We start from the raw sequence: 18,442 nt of genomic DNA on the forward strand, positions 1-18,442 counted from the left end.
TTGCACTTAGGATAGATGTCGCTAAACAAATATTTGACAGTTCAATCATTTTATTGCGAATGGTTGCTTGTAGTTCACAATAGTGACGTTCGAAATGATTAGTAAATATTATTGGGTATATAGAAATATGAAAATAATTGTCTCAAATAAGATTTGCTCTATTATGCTCAAGCCATGACGAAGTTCTACGAATTTATTAATACAACATTAGTAATATGCCTATACAAGTATATTTTAATCACGTTATAGTGAAGTATTGAGTCGAGTACTTCATCTTTAAGTTGTTTGTTTTGGTATTGAATATGTATAATAATTTACAACTTATGTATGTATATCTCACAGCATATTTTTCCTTAGCGCTTGCTATGCACATGCTGGCCGGATTTATTTCGAGTTATCAATCAACAATTATTGACCTTGGTATTATTTCATATTGTGTGAGTTCCCTGGAAATACAGCACCGGATTTCCGCTTTGTCATTTTACTACGTTATAAACGAGGAATCGGAACTGAAAATTGTGGTTGAGAACGGCGACCGCCTGGCTAGTGCATAAGGAAATATGTGAACATGAGAATGGACCGCACTGAAGGTCATTACAAGATTTAGTTGAAATACCGAAGCCGATTATACAAGTACATATCCCCGGAGAGCAACGAAACGCAGAAGTTTGGCGTACTAATAATTTATATACATACATATATGTTGATATTTGATATGGTAATGTCAGAATGTAAATCGATCGATCTCAAGCCCCCTGCACTATATTTCTTACAATAATACACTTTCTACTTGCAACCGTTGTTATTTACTCACGCTATTTCCTCTAATGACTAACATTTCTTACTTTTGACAGCACAGAAAATATAAAAATAACATGTGTGCATATGTTTGTATGTTTTCATATGCAACTTTATTTTCTTTGTAAAAAGAATTGCAACTTTACAATTACTTGTAAGTATGTATGCACGTACGTATGTTTGTGTAGCCACCCAATCAACTAATAACTACTCGGAAATGCAAATTCTGCAAATGAATTGGAAATTCTATTAACCTGTATAAAAAAATACCATTAATCTAAATTAAAAAAAAAAGATAAATAAATAAATAATGGAAGAGTGGCGGACACGTGTCCCACGTACCCGTACACAGATTGAATATGAATTTGTCGCAATTTGTCTGTTGTGGCTGTCTTAATTTAAATTTTTGATTTACCTCTTCGCATTTGCCCACACATACATATGTACATAAGTGCATGTGTATGTCTGCTGTTCAAGCGCGCCCTTGCAAAAAGGTGCATCCAAATGCAGTTTACATTCATATGAGGGTATATACTATACATATGTATGTAAATGAAGAGCATGTAAATTGTTTTTTAGAATAAACATGTCATTCAAATAGGTTATACATAAGTACATATGTATGTATGTGTGGCACGCTAAAAAGTTATTGGTATTCTTACATACATTTATGTACATATAAAATCATCCCTTAATTATATTATAAATATTATATAGTAAATACATATATTGTTTTTTTTTTTGTTTTAGTTCGAATGTTCGACAATATTCAAATTATTAAACCCGCCAAACTTTTAGTATGATGAATTTAGAAGGATGGCAACACTAGTTGAAAATATTGAAACTTTTTTAAACAGACTTTTAAACCAATTCTGCTTAAAAAAATGTCAAGTGACTTCGGTTTGGCACCATTCTTTGTAGTATTAAATGTAAATTACTTACTTTTGCTTTTAAAAAAGGTGGCAACTCTGATATAATTGTTCTTTAATAGATTTCTAAGTCACCTGCTATTTAAAACTTATTATTTAATAGGTTAGGTTTAGTTATACTCTCCGGCAATCACGTCATACATCATCCTACTGGTTCTTAGTAATGTCAGATAGAGGTTCAGTTTAATTTGAGGTGAAGAACTCGTCACATTTGCGAATTTAAAAAGCGACTTGATGTCTACGTTTGATACTTCGTCCAGTCCTTTGAACTCCGAAGCTCCTACATATTTGAGTCGAGTTCTAGATAGTGCTGGACAAAAGCATAGGAAGTGTTACAGCGTCTCTCTCATGTTAACTTCTCTGCACTTTCTGCATGTACCGTTATCACTTTAGCCCATTCGGCTCGCATGTGATGCCTGTAGGTTGTGACCTGTCAAGAGGCCAACAGCCGTCCGGCAGTCCCTTCGAGACCGTGTGAGTAAGAAGCAAGCGAGTTTTCCAAAGCGCGATCTTGCATTTAAGTACAGGCATTCCATCTCTTTCGTAAATTTTGTTGTACATATGTATATCGTTATTAATAAGTTAATAAGTCCAGTTAAAAGAAATACATTATTTTTGTATTAAATTGAAGGAAATATTTAATACAGTTAGTGTGATACGATTTAAGCCAAATATACATGGTTTTGCTCGAAAATTAAAGATAATTTTTTAAAGAAACTATCATAAAAACCCTCATCCCTTTTTGCGCAAGACAGGGACAGTCGCTTTTCACAAGCTTTTATTGAGGCGCATTTTTCAGCCAACAGCAGCCACAGACAGACGTAAAAAGTATAATTCCTTTTCTTACTGGAAAAAGGGGCCGCTTCTGGGCAATGCTTTCTTAAAAGGTCCAATTGTTGATAGTACAGCACCGAATCAAACGCTTGGCCGTAGGGGAGCTTGTTGTAAATGATTTCCTGGCAATTCCTTCAAATAGATAGAAAAACCTTTCAGATCGTGCAGTCTAACTTGGCCGATAACGATCTATTTCGTTTGAGTTGTGACCAACATCCATCACCATCGTAATCAGTAGACACATTCTTCTCTAATAAAGTTGTTTGGATATTTTGAGGAAACTTCAGAGGGCGCTTGCAAAAAAAAAATTCAACTTGGGGAAATAACGGATACCCTAATATTTACATATTTTATATAATATATAAATAAGAACAACCACTTCCTAATAATCATTGTTGTAGGAAGGTATGGACTGATCCTGACCTATCGGGTTCAAGCAAACATGTTCGAAAATCATGATATTAGTTGCATATATGGAGGCTAGGTCATTTTATCTACATATTTTACGCACAAGACACTGTTATGGATAAAACACGACTCGCATTTTCATTGAGCTAACTCACATATTGGCCGATATATGCGGTAGAAAGTTAGCAGGAAGTTCGAAAATCTTTATAATAGGTGGGGGCTGGGGGCTAAGGTAATTATTCACCCGATTCAACATAGTTTCGGTACACAGTGATACCTTTAATATTATTAGGAAAGGATTCTCTCTGAATTACAATTGTAACGGGTGATACAAGTGGAGGTACTTTTTCAATAACCTTTTTTGACAGATCACGCGTCAGTCGTGTCAAGCTGTCATGTCATTTTTACGTAATATATGCTTACGCCTGAACAACGTTTATCAATCGTTCAACTTTATTACGAAAATTCATGATCTGTAAATAATGTGTTTCCCGGGCTTCGCAAAACTTATAGTCAACATAATCGGTCTATTGAGCATACTATTATTCGCAACACGATCACCGATCTTGAGACCCAGTATTCATTCTTGGATAATATTCGACCGAATAGAGCACGTCCAGCACGCAGTGAAGAAAATATAGCAGCCGCAGCTGAGCCGTTCGCAGCAACTCGGACTGACACGTGATCTTAAATTGAAAGCGTACAAAATACAGTTTGTGCAAGAACTGAAGCCGCTTCGCTCTATGGGCTCTTGAAAAGTTTCAAGAAGATCCGACGTTTGCGAGCTAAATTTTGTTCAGCGATGAGACCCATTTCTGCTGCCTTTGAGACGAAGAGAAACCTGAAAAAATTCAAGAGTTGCCATTTGAGCCATAAAAAAAAACGATTGGGTATGATTTGTGTGCCTGTGATATCATCGAACCATATTTGTTCAAAAATGATGCCGGTGAAAACGTAACCGTCCATTGCGGCCGTTATCGCGCCATGATTACCGACTATTTGACGACTGAAATTGAAGCTCGTGATCTCGGCGACATTTGGTTTCAATAAGACGGCGCTACTTCCCACACATCGCATCAGTTAGTGGATTTATTGAGAGAATACTACGGTGAGCAGATAATTTCACGTTTCGGGCCGGTCGATTGGCCACCAAGATCGTGCGAGCACCGTTAGACTTTTTCTTGTGGGAATAAGGAAAGTCTTAAGTCTATGCGGACAATCTTGCTCCGATTTAGGCCTTGAAACAAAACTTCACAGGTGTCATTCGTCAGTTATTAGTCGAAATGATCGAATCTGAGACGTAGTCGCGGCCAAAATTTGAAAGAGATAATCTTCAAAAAATAAATGCCAAAGAATATTATAAATATTCCCCATGAAATTTGAAGTTACTGTTTCAGTGTTTTTTCTTTCAAAAAGTAGGGAACCTCGAAATAGATCACCCTTTATTTTTTTTTTAATAATCGTTCACCGTTATAAATAAAATATCGGGCGATAATTTGATTTGGTAAATACGCTCACACATTGTTTGCTACATCTGAAGTTCCTTTAAGTATCTTAAAAATCAAAATAATTTATAAAAACTCCAGATAATTTAAAATGTTTGAAATTAAGATCACATTCCATTGATTTAATACAATTTATGGCAGATCAAAAATCGTGAGTGTGCATAAATGCATAAACGAAAAATTCCCTAAAACTCGTGTGATAACACGGCACAACTTTAATTGGTGCGAAACAACAAAAAACAAAAGCATTTGAATGGTCATAGATAACAACAAAAGCAACAAATTAATGTGTCGGAAATGCAGAAGTTCATTAATGAATGGCGGAGCGTTCAATTGAGCAAGCGCCCCTTTTCTCTATTTATATTGAACACAAACACACGTACTATATCTGTATGTGTGGAAATGTACGGAGTAGGTGTTCGACGTCATTTGCTGACTGTGGGGTGTTTGCATATGGGACAGTGGGCAATCAGGCCGGCGGACGGTTGGCGCGATGATTATCCATTAATGTCAATTGCAAGCGTCATGACAATGTCATACGGCTATAAAGCAATTTATTTGCTACATTTTCAAATGTCATGGAAAATGTGTAAACAACAATAAAAAATACACACCTGATTATCAGCACACACATATGTACATATGTATGTACATATTGTAAGTGGCTTCACACGCATGCATTCGCATTAAAAGTATACTTTTGAAAACATTTATTGTTATTTGTTTTTGTAAAATTGTGAACCATTTCGTTAGCGGCTCTGGCTGTCACCACTTTAAATACACCATTAAAATGTTAACATTGAGCAAACGCATGGTTTTTATTGACTTAACTAGCCATTTACTAAATAACTGCTCATGTGGCATTTAAGCAGTGTTTCGTGGTAAGAAGCTGCTAAGTCGAATTAAAGCATGTTGAGCATAAGAAAATATTTTCGAAAATTAAAAAAAAAAAATTCATTAAATTAGCTGACAATAACACAGTTCTACGAAAAAAAAAATTATTGCTCTGAACATCTTAACAAAGTTTGATATTTCAAGTGTCCAGATTACGAGTTTATTCATGAAAATGTTAAATGTGCTCTTGTTTTTATGATATTGCATATCTTCTATTTTAATCGATTATCAAATATTTATTAATAAAATTTATTTTTCCAGTCATGATTCGTGTTCTGCTTACATTCTTCGCCCCTATAAACGTCATATGATCCCCACTCTCAGGCTCATTACTGAAAATTGGCGAAAAATTATGCGGAAGGTTTTACGAAAAATCAAATTTAGGGATATCCATATTCACAATCTACAAATTATTCTTTCTTATTGAACGAGTTTCGTCTTTGGATTTTAAAAGTCATTGACATGATGTCTCTCAGAAAAAAAGTGTCTCGCAAATCCCTAAAATCGGTACAGTCCACCGGTAGAAGTGAATGACAACTACATACGCCAAAGTTATTTTCGTAACATGAACACAGTGATGTAATTTGTGATGAAGTTAGGAATGATAAAACAATTTGTTAAAGCGTTGGATGTGGAAGGATGTTGTTTTAATTACATTTGTAGGCAATTTCCGAAGTTTGGTAGGAATGGTAATGAAAAACACCGAATTCATCAAAAATATGACAGCTTTGAAAAGTTTTACAAGGTAAAAAAAAATAAATGGTTTTTTCGGCAAAATCAATTTATTTTATTCAAAACAGTCTCCTGCTGCTTCAATACAGCTTTTTGCACGGTTCAAAAGCATGTCGAACGAGTGTTTTAGCTCATTGGTCGGTATGGCCGCCAGTATGCCGGTGCAAGCCTTTTGAATGGCCTCTACGCCTGCTTAACGCTTTCTTTTCATACGCAAATGCATTTTTCCGAAAAGGAAGAATTCGCACGGTGCCATATCAGGTGAATACGGGGAGTGGTTAATGGTTAAAATGTGATTTTTGGTCAAATAATCGGTCACAAGCGTCGAATCGAATGTTGGATTCTGATCAATTTTTGGTCGTCAGTCAATTTGTGCGGAACGTACCGTGCACACACCTTTTGTAAGCTCAAATGTTCGATCAAAATGCGATAAATCGATGTTTTGGAGATGTTCAATTCCATTTCCATGAATTTCAATGATAATTTCGGCTGATTTTTGATGAATTCACGCACAGTTTCGATGGAATTTCCGGTGATCACGGATTTTGATTGGCCCACATGTTGATCGTCATTTATGTCCTCACGTTGAAACCACTCTTGCACTCTGCCGCGGGATAGGAGAGAGAATATTTTCCTGTGCATCAAAATCGGGTAAATAGTTGCCAGAGCCTCCATATATGTACCTAATATTATATAAAGATTTTAGAACTTCCGGTTGACTATGTATATACCGCGTATATGGGGCAATCTGTGAGTTATTTCAATGAAAATGAGAGAGTGTATATTACTCATAACTGTGTATCTTTGTGCCTATAATAAATAAAATTGGGCGAAAACTGGACCTAGCCCTCATATAACTAATATCATGATTTTCGAACATTCGGCTAACTTTACTCAATTTGATTGGTAATTGTATGTGAGGAACTTTACGAAACCTTTATGATAAAATCGGGTCAATACTACTCCCAAATCCCATATAACTACAGAGTTTATCCGGAAAGTAATAGGACTGAGTCGATTTAAAAAAATGTACTAAATCAATCGTTACAATTATTTAAAAATATTCAAAATAGGCTCCATCTGCGTCGACGCAGCGCTGTCAGTACGATTTCCATGCATTGAAGGCGTCACGGAAGGCGTTCTCTGGAATAGCCTTAAGAGCCGAGGTGCATGCTGCTTGGATCCCCTCTGTCGTCTCATAATGCTTGGATGATTGCGTCTTTGCTTCGGGATCATACTCAAAGGTTCTCGGTGTTTGTCAAAGTAGCAGGCCTCCCAGCACGGTCTTCATCAGCGACCTCTTCCCGGCCCTCCAAAAAGGCCTGGTGCCACCGAAACACACCACTTCTTGCTAAATGATCATATCAAACGTCTCTGTAGTAGTTTTACCGAGTTTCACACAGAATTTAATCGCTTACCTCTGCTCTAACGAACGCTACATTTTCGGCTTGCCACACTTACAGAAACACGTCGCCCGAAAATGTTGCTCCTGACTCTCCAGGTGCTCGGAGAAAACTGACCAACCGGTCCTTCGTTGGCTATGAACGCCCTCTACCGAATCCAGTCGGGGCGGATGAAAATCAATCCTATTAATTTCCGGCTAAACCCTGTACATAGTACGTATGTATAATGAGTTTCGTTTTTCTAACAAATTTTATGTCGAATATGTCGGTCAGTGTAAGTTAAAATTTTCAGAATTTTTTTTTAGTATATATAAAAAAATTAATAGTTAAAAAAAAAACACCCTAATGTGTATGTATATATAAAATTGTTTGTGTTCCGAACTTCTGATTGACATCTTACACCTTAAGGTATTTCCCTGACTCTGATGTCTGCAAGTTGCAAGATAATAAAATGTTCGGTTGCATTCAAACTTAGGCCTTCCTTACTTCTTTTAATATCACAAAATTCTCTAGTAATAAATTAGAAAGCTACTTTTGAGTTGGCTCCCATTTTTCTGTCAAGGAAAATCAATTTCTATCAATTTGGAATGTACATTTTATTGCTTTAGCTAACTTTATGAATGAATCAGAAAGCACTTCAGGCAGTTCTGAGGACAGACATACCCACTTTGTTATATCGTAAACCAGTTTATATTTGTGTGTCATAAAATACTCGTATCAATGCGTGATGAATGGTCTGGGAATTGTTGATGGCACTTTTCCTTTACTAAAAATCACCGAGTATTTATTATTACATTTTTTTTTCGAACAGAGATAAGTGTTGACAGCCTATAATTGTACCCATAAAATAATTAAGGTTCGATTGATATACTGTTATAAGTACATTGTATGTATTTTGTATATCATAAAACATTTTTACTACCACTTCTTTGGAAGTAGTAAATGGAATTTTCCAAAATATTAGGAATAAAAGTGCATATAAGTGAAGATATTAGTTTATCGCGTTTCTAGACGAGTTAATTGTCATCCTCGGATCTCATCCATGTAAGCGAAATCTCTTTTAATCCAAAATCACAGTAGTAAAGGTGAATGGTGAGGTAGTTAATATATAGTTAACAGTTTTTGAAAATCTTTCACAAAATGACAAAACGGCTGCTCTCCGTGTCACGCGAATTTAAATATCTTAGGATTCTTATTAGCTAAATTGGTTAATTTATGCATCAGTGTCGATAAAGAAAGAAGATATGAAATATAATACAAATTGTGTCCCAGACATGAAGCAACTCTCATTAAAAAGTGGACCACATACGATAATCTCCCCATTTCCTCTTGACCTTTTATCGAATCAAACGATCGATGTCTGAGATACGTATATCATCATGAAATTTAAGAAGTATGTTTCCTTGTGTGATTTGGCTCCAAAATATATATCATAAATAGGATAAAACCTTAACTTGGGTTGCATCGAATTTTTAAGACCTTTCACAATTAAAAAACAGAATCCATCCAAGTACATGATTTTGATGTGGTCCGATATCGGCAATTCCGACTAATGAGCAGCTTCTTGAAGAGAAAAAAATGTGCGCAAAATTTTAGATCGAAATCTTAAAAAGTGATTCGCTGATTATTTATGTATAGGGAGATCCCTTTCAAGGTCCACTACTTTTTTTATGAAAAAAAAAAAAACAAAAACGTCCAATTTAATGGGGTATGTTTATTATCATTCGAAAGAACATTCTCGGGCATTTATTTTTTGAAGATTATCTCTTTCAAACATTGCCCACGGCTACGTCTCAGATGGTACATCCGTTGAGTCCAATTTTCGATTACTCGTTGGAGCATTTCAACTGATAAAACTCGCGAATGATACGCGAGATATTTTGCTTCAAGGACTGAATCGAAGCAGGATTGACCGCATAGACTTTAAACTTTACATATCTCGACAGGAAAAAGTCTAACAGTGTGATGTCACAGGAGCTTAGTGTCCAATCGACCTGCCCGAAACGTCAAATTTTCTGCCCACTGAAGTGTTTTCTCAATAAATCCATTAATTGATGCCAAATATGGGAAGTGGCGCCGTCTTGTTGAAACCAAATGCCGCCGAGATCACGAGCTTCATTTTCATGCATCAAATAGTCGGTTATCATGTTGCCATAACGGTCGTAATTGACGGTGACATTCCCACCGGCATCATTTTTGAAGAAAAATGAACCGATGATTCCAGTTGAACGATTTGTAAACGTTGTTCAGACGTAAGTCTTTCCATGATGAAATGCCAAACAATACTGAACTTGAATAACAGGACAGCTTGACACAGGACAGCTTGACACGACTCACGCGGGACCGGTCAAAAAAGGCTTTTGAAAAAAGTACCTCTACATGGATCACCCGTTAAATCTATAATATTGGTACTTTATAAAATGTGCGATATTTTCTCCTGGGTGTTACAAACTTCGTTGCAAACTTAGTTTACCTGGTTGTCTAAAAGTATGAGATCCTTGAGCTGATAAGGCAGGACATTCGAGGCGAAAATGTTGAAATGGTTTCAACGCATCTTCTTCCAAGTAGCTGATGCAACTGGCATTCATTAAGGTGTTCAATATTACTGTATGTATACCGTACAGGCCGTGCCAATTAAGCTCCTAAGCTTGAAAGGTGCACCTTGCTGAGAGCGAAAAGTACTTTAGACCTCTTAAGTTTTACCCTGGGCCAGTAGGACTTTGCGACTGTACAGCTGCTGGTAGTTGACCAAAGCTAGCTGAGCTGGTCTGAGGCAAAACAGTGCAGAAGTGAACCGCAAGAAGCCAATGGAGCTCCTAACTATTCCCATTTCGGAGTTATTAAGACTGAAGTACCTGTCCCAGCAAGGTCATCAGCCTTGCAGTTACCTCCTCCTTCGAAGGTTAGTAAGCAGAGAAGCGACAGCCACAGCTATGTTCGATGACCTGATAATCCAAATATTTTGGAATGAAATCAAAGCGTGCGAGGATTCCAGAGTGCTCAGATTGAATAAACATCAACTTGCCTCTTGTCTGAAGTAATTTTTCCGACGAAGATATGTTTTTATTACACCATAAATACCATAATTTCTGAATGTTTCACATAATTAAAATTATGCTTATTAATTTCCATAGTTCACACATATACATATCTACTAATTTTTCTTCTCGCTGAGGAAAACGGCACGAAATTCACACTGTCAACAACAGTTTACATATACAGGTATGAATATACATATGTATGTATACGTATAGGCTTACAAGGATATATGAGGGCATGTCCACCGAGCATCAATACTCATACTCACACACTCTTCGACACCTCCGCGCAAAGACAAACCTACGCAGCACCTCGCATTTACCACCACATTTCCATGTGAGCACTCGCTATACATACAGATGCACTCAAACAAGTGTGAATTGAGCGCACACAAGTGCTCTTTGTTCTTATCACTAACTAATCGTTTAATATTCGCAAATTAATGTTGTTGTCGCACCGCCACCGAACCTCGCTCGCAATCGCTCTAATCAACACAAGCAACCACTATGAAAATGCTATGCGCGTCAAAGCAAACGCACACACAGGCACACATGCATGCATGTAAGCACATGAGAGTCGCTTGTGAATTTTCACTTTTGACAGATTGGCGCGTGAGCGTCGTCGGCAAATTGCAATTTCTCTGTTATTGTTGATAATGCCATGCCACGATGTACATACACACAAACAACACCACTCGCATATACAAAAACCACACACACACATATGCATGCATGACAGTAGCAATGTGCTACTATTACAAATTCACCGTTATTGTGTTGTTGTCAATTTGATTTTCACTATTTTGAATTTTTTTTTTGGTTACTAATTTTATATTTGTTGCTATTATTGTTGATGTTGTTGTTTTGTATTTGTGTGTTTGTTGTTATTCATTGAGTAGTCTGGCCGTGGCTTGCCACTACTCAAATATAGTACTTATTCGCGTAGGTACCGTGTAGTTAGTGTTCTTCGCCGGGTTTTCAGTTCTTTCGCGCCTCGCACATATTCATACATGTGCATAAGCGCTACTATAACAACAACAACAACAGTATGAAAAAAATTGCTAGCACATGGGTTTGTCAATTTTAAAATTTTCGTTCAGTAATCGTTGAGATTTTGACCGCTACGGTGGTCTGCTGGTCCTCCCATCCTAATCCGCGTGACGGTGAATTCGTTGTTCTGTTTGTTTATTGCTGTTGTTGGCTTTTGAGACAAGTGTCCACCGGTGGTCAGTGCCAGAGTTTTGTCTAACACACGTTGTCTTTTGGCAAAAATAAACACAAAACAAAAAGTAAATAAATTTAGCTGAAGTGCTCGGTTTTTGATTTCGGTGTGGAATTTCTGCGGAGCGCCAACAGGATAACACGCAAAATGCACGCGAAAGTGTCCTGCACCTTTGGTAAATAGAAACTTTAAATTGTTTTCGTCTCACCAAACCTTTTTTCATTTGTATATAAATATGCATGTGTGTGTGTGTGTGCATTTGTGCAACATAGCAGTGCACATGCGAAGAATTGTTGCAAATTTAAATTAATTAATTAATTAATTAGTGCAAAAAGCGGCATCCAGACCGATCTAGTAGCTTTACTTAATGTTGTAGTTTGTTTTTGGCGCGAATGACGAAGTGAGATAACCAAAAGTTGAGATTATTCACCGTTTTAGTTAACCCAACGCCGCACGGCGTCGCATTTTTATATAAACTGCGTTCAAAAATGTTTAAAATGATCAGATATAGAAGTTCACAGCCACGCCTACTCCACATGAGAAACAAAAATTTGATTAAGATCCAGAAAATCGAAGTTCAGAGATTGAACTTAAGTGCCGCTATTCGAAAAATGTGCTCCGTAATTTTAAATTCTGTCTTCAAGGGTATTAGAACCTACGATTTATCAACTGGTAATCAAGCAGATATTGGACCCGCCTGCAGAGATTACATTTTCGTTTAAGAATATGTTGAAACACTAATGCTTTAAGAGATTTCTTTTGCATTAAATATTCGAAATTCTCAAAATTTAATTCTTTAGATTTTAAATTAGTTGGCAACGCATTGATTAAATAATAAATAAAAATTCTTTGTTTAAGAATATGTTGAAACAATAAAGCATTAGGAAAACTGATGTCTTTTCCTTTAAATATGTTTCGAAATTCTCATTATATTATTTGCTATATTTGAAATTAGGTGGTAGGCATTTTTAAAATATTTTCGTAAAAATTATTTGTCCAATAATATTTTGAAAAGGTTTCTTTTCTATTAAATATTTTTTGAAATTCTGAAACAATTAATTGTTTTTATATTTGAAATTAGGTGGCAACGCCTTTCAAAATTATTTTCTTATTCTTTGCTTAAGAATATGTTGAAACACTAAAGCATTAGGAAAACAGGTGTCTTTTCCTTTAAATATGTTTTGAAATTCTCAAAAAAATTCTTATTTTTTAATTTTAAATTAATTAAAAATTTTAGTTTAAATTTGCTTACAAATTATTTGTTTAAGAATATGTGTTAAGAAAACCGGTCTCTTGTCCATTAAATATTTTTTTAAATGCTCAAAGAATTATTTTCTTTAATTTTAAATCAGGTGGCAACCTATTTTTTAGCATTTTCTTCTTCTTTATTTAGGAATATGTGGAAACACTAAAGCATTGAGAACCGGTCCTTTTTCCATTAAATATTTTTCGAAGTTCTCAATATTTTTTTTTTATTACAAATCAGGTGGCAACACATTTTTAAAATATTTTCTTAAAAATTATTTGTTTAAGAATATGTTGAAACACTAACGCTGTAAGAAAACCAGTTTTTTAAATATTTTTCAAAGTTCGCAAAATTTGTTTCTTTTTAAATTTCAAATCGGGTGGCAACGCAATCTTAAATACTTTTAAATATTATTCGAAATTCTCAAAGAATTATTTTTTTTTTTAATTTTAAATCAGGTGGCAACATATTTTTTTAATTTTTTTCAACATTTTTTAATGAAGAATGTGTGGAAACACTAAATCATTCAGAAAATTGCTTCCTTTTCCATTAAATATTTTTCGAAATTCACATTTTTTTTAAATCAGGTGACAACACATTATTAAATATTTTTCGAAATTTTCAAAATTATTATTTTTTTATATTTTGAATCAGGTGGCAATACATTTTTTAAAACTTGTCTAAAAAATTGTTAGCTCGATTATGTTCAATTATTTTTTACTTTTTCAACCCGCTAAAAAATTTAATAAGCGTGGCAACTCTGTTCACATTTATACTTCACCTATGAATTTCCAAAAATCTATTGTTTTTTGCATATGTGTACATATTTCGAATTTTCGTAAATTTGAGAGTATTGTCCGAAAATTTTAGGTTGATTCGGTAAATACTTTCGGAGATATGAGCGTATTTGTCAGAATTTTTTAACTTACTGTAATCAGCGCCCAAAACTTTAGACGCTTTTCGCTCGAAACGCTGTTGTTAGAATCAGTGAGAAAAATTTCTCCGCAACGGCTTCACCGAAATTTGTTTTAAAATTTAGCATAAAATTATCAACCAATTTTCTTAGATATACTACAAGTATATCTGTCAGAAAATGATCAAAGGTATACGATTTCTAATGAAAAAGTCGATTTTTAAACCACTCTGAAATGTGAAGTTTTTTCTATGAAAGTCTACTTTTTTAGAGAAGCTGTAATTGTCTTAAAAATCTAAATTATGACTAGACCAGCGATCATTACCTGTACTTATCTATAATGATATCAGTAGTTCTTGGACTTAAGATACTTTTAAGCAGAAAAATCTTCCATTAGCGATCTCCACGGGAAGCTCCGTAAAAAGGTTCACCACCAGACACTTTTTGTCGGAGATCTTCCTGGAGATCGCCAATGGGAGCAAGGGAAATAAATTTTTTTAGAATGGATAAACAATTTTTAAAGTTCTTTAAAATCTGTAAATATATCTATATATTTATTAAATAAAATGTCCCTTAAAAGAAAAAAAACTAAAAAAATACCATCGCAGTAGTCAAGTTGTGTTGTGAAACAGTACTGATTCCGATTTTGATTTGGAAAAGAGCACGTACAGGTACAATCGACGGCTGCAGCGTCAGCTTTCATGATAATTGTTTGTGTAGCCATCGAACTTTTTCTAAAAAAGGTCTATTATTTCAAAAAGACCCACAATAAATTACAAACCAAGAATAATCTTATCGCTGGATATTTTTTTGGCTATAAATTAGTCTCGACGTATAAACGTTTTTCTTCTTTCGATCTTTGGTGAGATACGCATTTTGAAGTCACGATAAGAATGCTGAAAAGCGGACGTGTTAATCTCTTTAATCACTAATTATGCCACTTAAGTCAGAGTGTCACACTTTTTTGGTAATAAATTGTCGGCTTACATTTTTATGAACCCATAATGATTACAGAAATGTTAATTCATAATTTTAATTCATAAAATAGTATTTGATTCAGTGCGATTCATTAATAAAGAAGGTGATTCAATATAGCTGCCTTCGATTTGCTAAACTTTAGAGTATGATGAAACGAACATAAAACTGGTATAAATTGAATAAACTGGTATAATTATTAAGGGATTTACATAATATCTTATATAAGATAATTTGTTTGAAGCTTTCACATATGTATATATTTTTGGACAAAAAAGCAGAGCTCAAACATAGCGAGCAGAGAAGAGACCAATCGAAGACAGCTAATACAGAGGCTCAACTTAGACACTCAACTTTGAGCGCATTGCTCCAAATAAAATATCATATCTACCATATTTGCATTCTTCTATACAAACATCAATTATATTTCTGATATACATATAAATTTGTCAATAAATTTTTGAATTTTATCTTCGTTATCATAATTGGCGCAAACATTTTCCGAAAATGCAAATTATCATGTACGTTTGTGCTTATCAAATTTTGATTTCATATTTTTTTGCGATCGTGATGAAGCTAAGTTAATTTCCCACTGTTAAAGACAACTTTGGAAATTTTTCGTTAAACTATTATTACTCAAACAAACATATTTATACACTGAAGAGGGTATATTAAGTTTGGCGTAATGTTTGTAACACACTGAAGGAAATGGCGATTCAGCTATATCTGTCTGACCATCCGTCTATATACATATGTATATGCGAACTAGTAATTTAGTTTTTGAGATATCGATTTGAAACTTGACTACTCCCTAAGAAGCGGCTCATTTGTCAGACCAATGAAATCGGACATCAACAGCATATACTTAGCTGCCATACAAACTGTCCAATCAAAATCGAGTTTTTTGAAAAGTGTTCTCTTATTGTATAAAAACGCACCTATGAAGGGTATCATAGCTTCGGTTCGCCGAACGCTTTTTCTTGTTTTAATTGCCTTGCAGGCACAACACTCATTTCAGCAGAAATCAAGCTCACTTTTATGTCTGCGAGCGTACTTAATGAAAGTAATGAAAATTTTGAGGAAAACGTTTAAGAAATATTTGCACAAAGCCAAACAAAACAATGACAAAACAAATTACTATTTTCATGAACTCAAACTGGTTTTAGTTTGGCAACTTGCTTGCAGCGAAGTGAGGCTTCCTAATAGTTTCATCATACACTAATGAAAATGAAATGAGGAAAATATAATTACATATGGCATTTTCAACCTAAGTTTGTTTTACTATTTTCGATAATGCAACTGGTTGCATAAATTACAAAAACAAAAACAAACAAAAAATCAGTGAACTATACGATTTTCACTTAGAGTTGTAATTTTTATGAGAAAATACAGTCTGACAGCTGCTATTGTAAAATTATTTAGTCAATTAAGTGCTGGCTCAAGGTAAAAATTATAAATTTGCTCTCACAAATTGAGCTATAATTTTTGAATTAAATGTTCTGTGATAACTTCGAAATATGTTTATCTAAGAGGCTTAACTACAAGCGAGAGTCGCAGAGTCTGCGCCTTCTTTTGAAACGATTGCGTTTCGAGTCCATAGAAAAGTAAATGCAGTTACTAAGCCTCAAAGCTTCCGTTTTCATAGCAAAAAACTGCTCTATCATTCTATAGTCAATACCAAATCGGTAAGAAATCGAGATCGCGATAAAAGGTTATGTCGTAATGAAGTTTTAGAATCTGTAGCTTAAGCATCGTTAGCTAGCTTTTTATTGATATATGGAATTTTCGAACGATCATAGGCTAAATGTGAAAAAAATTAAATAAAATTCTTTCTGTATTAAATTTTATAATATTCGAATCATCACTCCATATATATTACTTATCAAATATGGTTTTCCAAATCGGTTAATAGAATATATATTTGACTAAAATTAGAATAGGTAAAAAACAATAGGTAATTTATTATTAAGAATTATGGGAATTTGATGCTAAAGTCATCAATCAAACAATAATTAAGTTGGCATAGTTGAAGAGTGTTTGTTTCCTGTGGTATATCATCCGAATCACTCCAAAATCGATCGCTGTTGCTGTGAGCATGTGAAATCAGCTCGAAAACGAATGCAATGGTTTGACAGTAATTCGAATGGCTCATGTTAACAACAAGCGCTATATTCTTAGCGTTTAAATATCAATTATTATTGAAACTGTTAAGAGTCAATCTAATTTTAAAAACTTGACAGAGATCGATCACCAACATTTCTTCTGTTTATATGAGTATATCTGCCTTTGTATACGAGACTTACACTTCACTCCTTCCCACAGACTAGATATTTTGAGAAGATGCGCCGATAGTAAGGCAAAAGAACGTCTTTATTTCTTCCAAAAAAAAACTCGTTTAGAGGGTAGCCATTGAATTTATATAGGCTGTGGCGGGAAACAACAATGGAACAAAGTTGGTCAATACTACTACGAAAGGTTAGAAAAAAACCTATAATGGCTTTTTGTGTTAACCTCGGTTCTTGGGTTAATTTTGCGTACAATATACATAAATGAAGCATTTAAAAAAATTGTTAAGATTCAGCAATCGCTCGCATAAATTCAATATCAAATAAAAATTTCAGAGAAACTCTCTTATATTTACAGTGGAAGAAATGTCTTGATTAAATTTTTTCAAACTTTTTGGATTTCGTAGAAGTCCATATTAGTTCCTTAAAACAACCAAAGAACACTGCTGGGTTATCTGCAGCAGTTTTAATAAAATGGAAAATGTATTGGAATTTAAAATTAATTCAACATTACTCGATCGATTTCTTCAACATTTGGATAAAGTTATATCCTCTAATTTTGTTCTTTAAAATTTTAAATGGTTAAATGGTTCCCAAGGTATAAGTTTAAATATTTATCCTTAGTACCTATAAAGATAATTTTCGAGCGAAAAAAGGCCATGTTAATACCTTATGGGTATCGCAAAAGAGAGAAGAAATTTTAAAATCATAAAAATCATAAATTTTAATATACCTTAGTAAAGAGTTTTTGACTTCATACCGGATCACGTGGATCATGGAGTCGCCGAACCGAACTCTGACGGCTCCTTTTCTACCCATATACTGGCGAGTGAGTTGTGGATGGGAAGAAGTCATTAGAGGAGAGGGACAGTAAGCCTTTTTACGGATGGATCAAAGCTTAGGGGGAAGGTTGGTGGAGGGCTTTACTGTCAGGAGCTCTCTATCACCTCTAGCTTCAAGCTTCCTGACTATTGCAGTGTCTTCCAAGCCGAGTTTGCAGCCATTAAGGTAGTAGTCGATTTACTGCTCCGGAGTGCAGCCTCTTGCAGAGAAGTGACCATCCACTCAGATAGCAGTGCGCCGATACTAACATTGAACTCATTAACAGTGTGTTCAAGGCTGTCTTTGTGATAAGGGTGTCAGGCCACAAGGGATTCACAGGAAACTGTAAGGCTGACGAGCTAGCAAGAACCGCTAGCGGTAGAATGGAAGCGGATCGGAGCTCTCGTATCCTCCTTTGTTCTACTACTAGATAGCTAG

At 34.8% G+C, this 18,442-nt stretch overlaps 1 protein-coding gene and 1 long non-coding RNA gene across 2 annotated transcripts in view; both read left to right on the forward strand.

Annotated features, from left to right (window-relative positions):
* The first annotated feature begins 4 nt into the window (after positions 1–4).
* Positions 5–904, forward strand: LOC126760582 (uncharacterized). The gene is made up of 2 exons (XR_007667255.1): positions 5–293; positions 358–904. It is a non-coding gene; the product is annotated as an uncharacterized LOC126760582 (long non-coding RNA).
* A 10,631-nt stretch (positions 905–11,535) lies between these two features.
* LOC126758738 (carbonic anhydrase 2) overlaps positions 11,536–18,442 on the forward strand; it is a 31,831-nt gene continuing 24,924 nt past the window's right edge. The window contains exon 1 of the mRNA XM_050473115.1: positions 11,536–11,938. Within this exon, the coding sequence (XP_050329072.1) occupies positions 11,911–11,938 (28 nt within the window). The 5' untranslated portion in view covers positions 11,536–11,910. The remainder of the gene's footprint in view (positions 11,939–18,442) is intronic.

Source organism: Bactrocera neohumeralis, chromosome 2 (assembly GCF_024586455.1).
Source record: "Bactrocera neohumeralis isolate Rockhampton chromosome 2, APGP_CSIRO_Bneo_wtdbg2-racon-allhic-juicebox.fasta_v2, whole genome shotgun sequence".
In the NCBI taxonomy this organism is placed as follows: Eukaryota; Metazoa; Arthropoda; class Insecta; order Diptera; family Tephritidae; genus Bactrocera; species Bactrocera neohumeralis.